We start from the raw sequence: 8,850 nt of genomic DNA on the forward strand, positions 1-8,850 counted from the left end.
CGCACGCAACCAGCGCCCTCGGTGGTCTCGGAGGGGCCCCGCGGTGTTGGAGGGAGGGATCGGGCCCGGCTGTGGAGCAGGGGGGGATCGGGGCCAGCTGTGGGCGTGGGGGGGGGGGGTCGGTCGTGCCCAACTGTGGGGCGGCACACACAGCCCCATTTAAGCCCGCCCGCAGCCCCTCACATGATGGGAGTGTGACGGGTCCGGGCACGAGGTAGCGGCGATGGCGCTGAGCAGAGTCCGCCTGTTCCAGCCCCACGGGGAGGGCACTCGGCTGCTGCCCCAGGTAACCCTGGACCCCTTACCCGAGCACCCAATGTCCCCCCACCCCTGCGTAGCAGCGTGCTGCATCCCTGGGGGTCTCCATAGGGGTGGATCTGGGGGTCCCTTAGGGTCAGAGTCTTTGGGGTGCTCCCCTGCAGACCCCCGTGATGAGCAGGGGTGGGTTTGGGGCTAAGCAGGGCTGTGTAGGGTGGCTCCAGGAGCCCGGCTCCATCCGGCTGTGGGATGGAGGAACAATTTTGGGGGACTGTGAGTGGCTCCTCTGTCCGTGCAGGCATCCAGGCTGGTGGAGCTGCCCTACTCCTCCTTTGATGATGATGATGATGACGATGACACGGCTGAGCAGGACCCCGGGGTGTGGTACCCCGACCCCCCCAAACCCAGCCCCTTCAGCCGCTGCGTGCGCTACCTGGCCTTCCTCTGGAACCTCCTCTTCCTCCTGCTGGGGCTGCTGACCCTTGCTGTGGGGGTCTGGGGGCTGCTGACCAAGAGCCCCCTGTCTGGGGGGGAGCGTGGGGCGCCCCTGGGCTCGGACCCTATGCTGCTCTTCGTGCTGGTGGGGCTGGGGGCCAGCGCCGTGTCCCTGGCCGGCTGCCTGGGCGCCCTGCGAGCCAACCCCTGCCTGCTGCGCTTCTTCCTGGGCGCCCTGCTGGCTTTCGGGGGGCTGGAGCTGCTAGGGGGGCTCCTGCTGCTGCTGCTGCGGCGGCGGCTGCGGGACGCGCTGCGGGACCTGCTGCTGCTCTGCCTCCTGCGCTACCGGGAGGATCCCGACCTGCAGTTCCTGGTGGATGAGGTGCAGCGGAGCCTGCAGTGCTGCGGCCTCGAGTCCTACCGCGACTGGGAGAGCAACCCGTGAGTCGGGATTTGGGGGGACCCCATGGCCACCCTGGGGCTGCGACCCTCCTTTGTGGGGCCCCATGGCCACCCTGGGGCTGAAACCCTCCTTTGTGGGGCCCCATGGCCACCCTGGGGCTGAAACCCTCCTTTGTGGGGCCCCATGGCCACCCTGGGGTAGAAACCCTCCTTTGTGGGGTCCCATGCCCACCCTGGGGCTGAGACCCTCCTTTGTGGGACCCCATCCCCACCGCAAGGCTGAACCCCCCCTTCCTTGTGGGGTCTGTGCTGTGGACTCATGTTTGGGTGGTGGGATCCCCAGAACCACCAAGAAAAGAGAGGGCAGAGCTGGATCCCACGCTTGGTGTCCTGCTCTGTGCCTGGGTGTGTGGGACACCCCATCCCCACCCCAAACCCGTGTGACCCCAATCTCCATCTCGACCCCACAGGTACTTCAACTGCAGCTCCCCGGGCGTGCAGGCCTGCGGCGTGCCGGCCTCCTGCTGCCAGGAGCCGCTGCAGGACGGCTCGGTGCCCAACGCCCAGTGTGGGTTTGGGGCGCTGGCGCTGGGCCCCGCGGCGGCCGCGGCCCTGCTGCACACGGGGGGCTGTGAGGCCGCGCTGGCCGCGGGGCTGCGGGGCCAGGCCGGGGCCATCGCCACCGGGGCTGTCACCCTGCTGCTGCTGGAGGCTGTGGGAGCGCTCATGGCCCTGAGGGTGCTCGGGGATATCACAGCCTGGAGGGTGTGGCAGTGAGGGTTGCCTGGTTTAGTCCTAAATAAACTTTGTCAAAAATCCTGAACCCTTCTATGTCTGGTCTGTGCCACCATTGGTGCTGCAGCTGAGGGTGTGCAGCTTTGGGCATGTCTAGGGTGCTGGTCCAGCCCCAAATAAATCTCTTCAGAATCCTGAATGTATCTGTGTCCTGCTGCCCTGCTGCTCCTGGTGCCATGGGAGCGCTCAGGGATATCATGGCTGGGAGGGTGTGGCAGTGAGGGTACTGTGGGGATGGCCTGGTTTGGTCCTAAATAAACCTTGTCAAAAATCCTGACCCCGTCTGTGTATTGCCACTGGTGTGCAGGCACACTGGGGATTTGGGGATGGCTGGGCTGCTGGTCCAGCCCCAAATAAACCTTGTCAGAATCCTGACCCCATCTGTGTCCTGCCCATCCCACGCCAGGCCCTGGGAGCCGCTCTCCCTCCTCCCCAGCCCACAACACTGACTCCTGTACTCGTTAGGGTTTAATGAGCATTTTTCCAAGCTAAGCCCCCCCTCCCCAGCATGGGCAGAGGGTCCGTGACCTACACAGCACTACAGGGCTGGTGAGCCTGCCCAAATCCTAAATGATTCCGTACTGAGCCAGCTCGTGTAGCTCCAGGTGGCTGAAGGCTTCCCAGGGACAGATGACAGTGATGTCTGAGGAGAGAGAGGACAGAGCTTGTGGCAGTGTGACCCCCCCCCAGGCCCTGCCCCCCCCTGCCAAAAGGGTGGCATTCCCATACCTGTTCCCAACCCCTCCATGCCTGGGATGTCATCACCAAACCTGCAAGGAAAGAGGAATTGTCTGGCCTGACCCCAGATTAGTTCCACCCCCCATCCCAGGGCTGGTCCCCACTCACCCCTGCACCCCCTTTTTGGGGGGTTTGCTCTTGAACTGCCTTGTCTGCCTCTGCTTGAACTTGGGGGGTCCCTTGCGGGGGGTGGCAGGACCCCCGCTCACCCTCGTGGCCGATTTGACCTCCAGCTTGGGGGGCTCCAGGCTCATGGCTGGTAGCCCCGGGGCTTGCAGCGTTCCCTGGAACTCACGGTGCTCCCTGGGGCTTGCAGTGCTCCCCTGGGCTCACGGTGCTCCCTGGAACTCAAGGTGTTTCCCAGAGCTCACAGTGCTGCCCACGGCTCACGGCGTTCCCTGGAGCTCACAGTGTTCCCCGGAGCTCACGGTGCTCCCTGGAACTCACGGTGTTCCCTGGAACTCACAGTGTTCCCCGGAGCTCACGGTGCTCCCTGAGGCTCACGGTGCTCCCCGAGGCTCACGGTGCTCCCTGGAACTCACGGTGCTCCCCGGAGCTCACTGCCCTCCCCAAGGCTCACGGTGCTCCCTGGAACTCACTGCCCTCCCCGGGGCTCACGGTGCTCCCCGCAGTTCAGCGCTGGCACAGAACAGCTCCTTGCACCCGCTGGAGGGAAATGGAGCCACCAGCTTCTCCTCCCACCCAGCCCCTGCCGGGCTTTGCAGAGCCCCCTCCCCACAAGGATGCTCAGCCCAGCTCAGCGTTAGCCCCAAAGGCAGGGAGAGGCACCCTGAGGGCCACCAGGGCTGCCGCTGCTCCCCCCTCCCCTGTCCCCCACCCCAGTGTGGATGTGACACCTGGGGACCCCTTGGGACCCTCCATGGCTTGCCCAGGTCTGTGTGGGGGTGTGGTGTACCCCAGGCTGGGAAGGGGGAGCAGGGGATGGCCCACGGCACCTGGAGTGGGAATTCCGTGGCACAAGCCCCGCTCTGGGCTTGGTGTGAGGGATTTGGCCCTGCTGCAGAGCTGGACACAGCTCTGGGAACAAGGAGATGTTCCTGGACCTTCCTGGATGCAGTAAGAGCAGCAAACACCCCCATGTCCCCTCCCCTGACTCACAGAGTGCAGTGATCCCCGGCTCCAGAGCTGCTCCCTCCGCCCAGCCCGGCTCCCTCCGGCCTGGAGATGCTCTGGGGGGCTTTTCGGGGAGGGAGATTTATCCTACCCCGGTGTAATAGGATTATTTACCTCCCTGCTTCCCCCAGGGTAATCTGGTGTCCTTCCCCTGCTCTGGGGGGAGGAGGTGTCAGGATTAGCCCTGCCCGTGCTGGGAGGAGGTGTCAGGATTAGCCCTGCCCATGCTGGTGGGCAGTGGATCCCACGTGGGGGGATCCTGCCTCCTTCCAGGGGGATCCCGTTCCCAGAGATCCCCCAGTGTCCCCTGATCCTACAGGGAGCAATGGGACCCCCATTCCAGGCTCCAGCCCAGCCTGGGTGGGGGTCCTCGTCCCAAAGAGGGTGCAGCAGCCCCTGCCCATGGTTGGTGTTGTTCCAAAGCTTCCCTAATCCAGCACTAAAGCAATTAAAAACGGACTAATCTCGGCACACTTTAATTGAACTTCAGCCCCTGCCACTAATTGCAATTAGTTGGGCTCCAACAAATAGGATTAAAGAAATCAAGGAGTATTTTCTATGGAGAAGCACCTACTTCCCCGGCTGTTAATTGGGGTTCATTAGTGAGTGACACTCGAGGGCTGGGTGACTTCTTGGGGACCTTGTCCTGGGATGATGTGGGTGGGTCTCAACAGCTGCCCCAGGATGGAGGTGGGGGGGATTTGGGACAAGTTTCTGGGGATTTAAGATGGAGGCAGAAAAGGCACCTTGCAGAGCAGCCCAGCAGGATGTGACAGCAGGGACAGTGTCCTTGACAGGAGGCTGCAGCTTCCCACGTGCTCAGTGCCACACACTGCCCCCCCAAGCCCCCACGGAGAGGCCCCTAAGAGGCTTTGTGGTGTCACTGGGGAGGGGTCAGGCACAGTCCTCCCAGCCCTCCCCATCACCAGGGCATGGCCAAGGTGCTGAAAATCCCCCCAAGGTGCTTAAATTCCAAGCTGAGAGCACAGGAGGAGGAGGAGGAGGGCTGGGGGGCTGCCCAGCCTGCCCTTGGCAGGGATTTGCCATGCTGGGGAGGGCACAGCATCCAGATCCTGGGAAATCCGGGGCTCAGGACAGCCCTGAGTCACCACCTGTCCCCAAGGACAGCTCCCCCTGAGACAGGAGGTGACCCAACCTCGCGTGACACCCCCGGGATGCCGCGCTCAGCACACAAGAATCCCTCCAAACCACCCAGGCCCGGATCCTGTCCCCTCAGGGGTGTCCCCCACCCGTCTGGGGAGCCCTGGAGAGGCTCAGTCCTTCCTGGCACGCAGCCTGATCTCCATCCTGAGGATCATTTTGATGTTCTCATCCTCCACGTGCTGCTCTACGGCTGCCAAGGCCTGGGCTCCGCCGTCCCGGTGCCGCTCCAGCAGCTCCTCCACGTACCCCACCCAGACACAGTTGGGGCAGCCGGTGCCGCAGCAGTGGGTGGGCGGGGGGGGCACCGGGGGGGCTGCAGGAGGGTCCCCCCCGTTGCCGTTGGGGGTGGCTGTCCTGCTGTCCCTTCCCGGGGTGTCCGAGGTGCCCCCAGGCTCTGTCGCGGTGTCCGAACGCTCCCGGGAGCTGCAGGAGGTGGCGGGGTGGGGGCGTGGGGTCCCCCTGGGGCTCTTTGGGAGCTGCGGGGAACCGAGACCCCCGTGATGGGGCCAGTCTGGGGGGGCACGGTGGGGCTGCTGCACCCCCAGCTCAGCCACAGGAACCCCCTGCTCCCAGTGCACCCCCACTGTCAGCACCTCCATATCCCCCCTCCCAACACCCCCATTCCTGCCCCCCACCCCATTCCCTGCTCCCAGTGCACCCCCACTGTCAGCACCTCCATATCCCCCTCCCAACACCCCAATTCCTGCCCCCCACCCCATTCCCTGCTCCCAGTGCACCCCCACTGTCAGCACCTCCATATCCCCCTCCCAACACCCCCATTCCTGCCCCCCACCCCATTCCTTGCACCCCCTTCAGCCCCATGCCCATCCCCTCCTTGTTCCCCCCACTGCCCTCAATCCCCACACCCTCGTCTACTCCTCTCCCCACATCCCCAAAGCCCCCCTTGTCCCCTCATCTCCCCCAAGCCCCCCCTTGTCCCCTCATCTCCCCCAAGCCCCCCCTTGTCCCTCGCCATCCCCAGTACCCCTCATGTCCCCCCGTCCTCGCTCACATCTCACGCCCAGCACCTCTTGGCCCCTCCCGAGGACTCTCCCGTGTCTCCCCACGCCCCGCCCCCCGGTGTCCCCGCGCTGTCCCGCCGGTGTCCCCCCGGGGTCCCCTCTGTCCCCGCTCACCCCCCGGCGGGACCCCGCCAGCCCCCGCAGCAACATCCGGCCTCAGCCCCTGGCCCCGCCCCCGCCCCGAGTGACAGCTCCCACAGCCAATGGCAGCCCGGTGCGCTCAGCAGGGCAGGAGTGGCGGGGAAGGTACTACCAATAAGCAGCAGGGGGCGGGGCCAGAAAGCCGGAAGTGGCGGCGCAACAGGCACGTGAGGAGTGGCGGAACCATGGCCCGGGGACCGGGACCGGGACGGGGACAGGGACAGAAACCGGCCCGGGGACCGCGACAGAAACTGGGACCGGGACCGAAACAGGGACAGAGACCGGGATCGGGACCGAAACAGGGCCGGGGACCGGGATTGGGACCGGGAAAGAGACAGAAAGCGGGACCGGGACAGGGACAGGGACGGAAAGCGGGGCCAGGACAGAAAGCGGGACCGAGATCGGAGCATGGACCGGCCGTGCCGCTGCGCAGCAGGTCAGTGCCCGCGGGATCCAGTCGGGATTGCTCCCGGTTTGGGATCGGGACCCTCGCGGGGTCTCGGGTGGGCCCTGGCGGGGGTCCCGTTCTCGGGGTCTGCGTCCTGATCTCTACCCGTGACCGGGGCCCCATGTCTGCCTGTGCCGAGGTCCCGGTGTCCCAGCCTCCAGCCCCGGTGTTTCCCTGGAGCCCTCTCCCTGTGCTCATTTTCCCCAGGAAGGACAAGAAGGACAACATGAAGCCCAAACACCCTGACGAGCAGGAGATCCCGTTCCGCCTGCGGGAGCTCATGCGGAGCCGCGAGGCCCTGAAGCGCCCGGGCCCCGGGAAGAGGCAGGTGGCAGGTGGGACACGCAGGTGGCCCCAGCAGGTGGCCCAGGGCCTGGCCCAGGAGCCCACGGCATGGCTGGATCCTGCCGTGGCACATCCTCCTCCCTCTGGTGACGTCCCACCCGCGCTGTGCCAGCCGGAGGGAACCCGTGGTGTCACCGCTGCAGAAATGTCACCCGTGTCTCCTAGAGAAGAAGCAGCAGCAGAAGTGCCAGGGCCCCAAGGCCCCGGGGGACGTCCCTGTGCCCAGGTTCCGGAGGGGCAGGGGGGAGTCAGAGCGCTCCTACATTTGCCGCATGGAGCAGGAGGTGCAGCACATGCTCTTCCTCGCGGAGAACCAGCCTCAGAGGGAGCCTGAGAAGGAGGCCACGGCTCCAGAGAAGTCCAAAAGGAAAAGAGAGTGAGAGCAAGGCCGTGGGAGCCAGATGGGGCCAGCCCATGCCTGTGGCATGTCCCCTTGCCCAGGCCTGGGGGTGCAGGTGGGGGGCAGCGGGTGACCTTTCCATGGGGATGTGTCTCTGGGAATAGGGCCACAAGGCTGCTTCACCCTCCTGAGGGGAATGCTGTGGGATTTGGGGGACTCCCCTGGGGTGGGGACTCACTGCTCGCTCCCTGTCCACCCCTGAGCCCCAGCTATAATGTGGCTCTTCAGGTTTCAGAAAAGGAAGCTGGAAAAAGCTCGGAAGAAAAAGGAGGAGAAGAAGGAGGCCCTGCTGGAGAAGAGCCTGATGCAAGGTGGGAATGGAGTGGGGGGGCTGAAGTGACCCCAGCCCCGGGTGGCAACATGTGAGGGGTGGGGGGAGCTGGGCTGGGCATCCCGAGGGTCTCCCACTGACTCCCCTTCCCTTGCAGACACAGTGCCCTTCGGAGAGGTGGTGACACAGCCCCCCACCATCACCTCACGGCCCAGGGGACACGGTCCTGCCGAGCAGGTGAGCTCTGGGGACAGTGCCACCCCCCCCTTGGGTACCTGGGAGGGCAGCGGTGGCCTCAGTGAGCCGGTGATGGCTCCTCGGAGCGCAGTCCCGGTGTCTCATCCTTCACCCCTGAGCTGAGCCATCTCTGCCTGCAGGCTGGACGGAAGCAGCTGCTCCTGACACCTCGCCTGGGCCAGAGCCAGGCGTCCCCGGTGTCCCCGGTGGTGTCGATGGCTCGTCGGCGCATCCTGGAGGAGGAGCGGGCCCGCGTCATCCGCGCCTACCGGGACATCCAGAGGCGCAAACAGCTGGAGCGGGAGCACGCCCGGGCCGGGCCAGGCTGAGGCCTTGGGACTCGAGGGGGACATTGTCCTGGTGCCCCTGTGTCACTGCTGAGCCACTCAGCTCCTCACTGCCCGGCTCAGCACTGCCCTGGGTCCCTGCTGGGCCGTGGACCTGCTTGGAGTAAAAGGTGCCGGTGGTGTGAGTGTGTCTGTGCTCCCTGTTCCTGAGGGGCTCCTGAGGGACACTGCTCTGCTGGCAGAGGGCACTGCCAGGCATGTCACTGTCACCACGGGCTGGCGCTGTCAGGGCTCTGGTGGGGCAGGAGCCTCGTTCCTCAGCCGTGAGGAGACCCCCGTGCCTGGCTCAGCACATGGTGGGAGGAAAGTGAGGCAGCACTGGGGATGTGGAGCGTGCCGCAGGACTGCCATGCATGGTGTCACTTGCCTTTATTGTCACTATTGGTGACCCTGCTCGAGCCCCAGGGCTGCAGCCACACACAGCCCTGCCCTTGGGCATCCCTGCCCGTGTCCCTGCCTGGCCCTGGTCACGGTGACCCCGGTGCCAGGTGTGCTGTCACGTCCCCGGTGCCACCTGCCACCATCCTGCCATCACCCCCGGGCAGCCCCCGGCTCCGAGGAGGCTCCGGGGCTGCTCCCGGCGCGGCGCAGCCGTGTCTGCCTCACCTGGCCGGACAAAGGCTCCGCTGTTCCGCGGCCCAGGCGGCACAAAGCGTTCCCTGTTGGAGCGGGGCCGCCCCGCGCTGCGGCCGGCGCTGGCGGGGCCGGTGGGA

General features: G+C 65.8%; 4 protein-coding genes across 5 annotated transcripts; 2 read left to right on the forward strand and 2 right to left on the reverse strand.

Annotated features, from left to right (window-relative positions):
- Nucleotides 1–189: 189 nt before the first annotated feature.
- On the forward strand, nt 190–1,912 carry TSPAN10 (tetraspanin 10). The gene is made up of 3 exons (XM_050981375.1): nt 190–286; nt 557–1,134; nt 1,566–1,912. Exons 1-3 carry the CDS (start codon nt 224–226, stop codon nt 1,870–1,872), a joined length of 948 nt encoding a protein of 315 aa, XP_050837332.1. The 5' UTR covers nt 190–223; the 3' UTR covers nt 1,873–1,912.
- Nucleotides 1,913–2,418: 506 nt separating this feature from the next.
- PDE6G (phosphodiesterase 6G) lies at nt 2,419–3,902 on the reverse strand. 2 transcript variants are annotated; one of them, XM_050981508.1, is made up of 4 exons: nt 3,748–3,902; nt 2,737–2,969; nt 2,620–2,660; nt 2,419–2,533 (listed from the first exon to the last, which is right to left on the reverse strand). In XM_050981508.1, exons 2-4 carry the CDS (start codon nt 2,880–2,882, stop codon nt 2,457–2,459), a joined length of 264 nt encoding a protein of 87 aa, XP_050837465.1. In that variant the 5' UTR covers nt 2,883–2,969; nt 3,748–3,902; the 3' UTR covers nt 2,419–2,456. The 2 variants fall into 2 exon arrangements, with proteins under 2 accessions (XP_050837465.1, XP_050837466.1); XM_050981509.1 differs by lacking the exon at nt 3,748–3,902 and having other exon boundaries at nt 2,737–3,489.
- Nucleotides 3,903–4,222: 320 nt separating this feature from the next.
- On the reverse strand, nt 4,223–6,119 carry OXLD1 (oxidoreductase like domain containing 1). The gene is made up of 2 exons (XM_030230123.2): nt 6,063–6,119; nt 4,223–5,402 (listed from the first exon to the last, which is right to left on the reverse strand). Exons 1-2 carry the CDS (start codon nt 6,096–6,098, stop codon nt 5,037–5,039), a joined length of 402 nt encoding a protein of 133 aa, XP_030085983.2. The 5' UTR covers nt 6,099–6,119; the 3' UTR covers nt 4,223–5,036.
- A 106-nt stretch (nt 6,120–6,225) lies between these two features.
- On the forward strand, nt 6,226–8,262 carry CCDC137 (coiled-coil domain containing 137). Its single transcript, XM_009094304.4, has 6 exons — nt 6,226–6,525; nt 6,745–6,872; nt 7,048–7,258; nt 7,511–7,593; nt 7,711–7,790; nt 7,931–8,262. Exons 1-6 carry the CDS (start codon nt 6,275–6,277, stop codon nt 8,117–8,119), a joined length of 942 nt encoding a protein of 313 aa, XP_009092552.1. The 5' UTR covers nt 6,226–6,274; the 3' UTR covers nt 8,120–8,262.
- The last annotated feature ends 588 nt before the right edge of the window (nt 8,263–8,850 follow it).

This window comes from Serinus canaria, chromosome 18, assembly GCF_022539315.1.
Source record: "Serinus canaria isolate serCan28SL12 chromosome 18, serCan2020, whole genome shotgun sequence".
Classification (NCBI taxonomy): domain Eukaryota; kingdom Metazoa; phylum Chordata; class Aves; order Passeriformes; family Fringillidae; genus Serinus; species Serinus canaria.

Bases quoted from the DNA above. Each gene is read 5' to 3' on its own strand.
- OXLD1 (XM_030230123.2), bottom strand. From the start codon at position 6,098: ATGTTGCTGCGGGGGCTGGCGGGGTCCCGCCGGGGG. The intron at 5,403-6,062 runs GTGAGCGGGGAC...GGTTCCCCGCAG, and splicing joins TGGCGGGGTCCCGCCGGGGG to CTCCCAAAGAGCCCCAGGGG.
- TSPAN10 (XM_050981375.1), top strand. From the start codon at position 224: ATGGCGCTGAGCAGAGTCCGCCTGTTCCAGCCCCACGGGGAGGGCACT. The intron at 287-556 runs GTAACCCTGGAC...CTGTCCGTGCAG, and splicing joins GCACTCGGCTGCTGCCCCAG to GCATCCAGGCTGGTGGAGCT. The intron at 1,135-1,565 runs GTGAGTCGGGAT...TCGACCCCACAG, and splicing joins CGCGACTGGGAGAGCAACCC to GTACTTCAACTGCAGCTCCC.
- CCDC137 (XM_009094304.4), top strand. From the start codon at position 6,275: ATGGCCCGGGGACCGGGACCGGGACGGGGACAGGGACAGAAACCGGCC. The intron at 6,526-6,744 runs GTCAGTGCCCGC...CATTTTCCCCAG, and splicing joins GCCGTGCCGCTGCGCAGCAG to GAAGGACAAGAAGGACAACA. The intron at 7,259-7,510 runs GTGAGAGCAAGG...GTGGCTCTTCAG, and splicing joins AAGTCCAAAAGGAAAAGAGA to GTTTCAGAAAAGGAAGCTGG.
- PDE6G (XM_050981508.1), bottom strand. From the start codon at position 2,882: ATGAGCCTGGAGCCCCCCAAGCTGGAGGTCAAATCGGCCACGAGGGTG. The intron at 2,661-2,736 runs GTGAGTGGGGAC...CTTTCCTTGCAG, and splicing joins CCCAAAAAGGGGGTGCAGGG to GTTTGGTGATGACATCCCAG. The intron at 2,534-2,619 runs GTATGGGAATGC...CTCTCTCCTCAG, and splicing joins CATGGAGGGGTTGGGAACAG to ACATCACTGTCATCTGTCCC.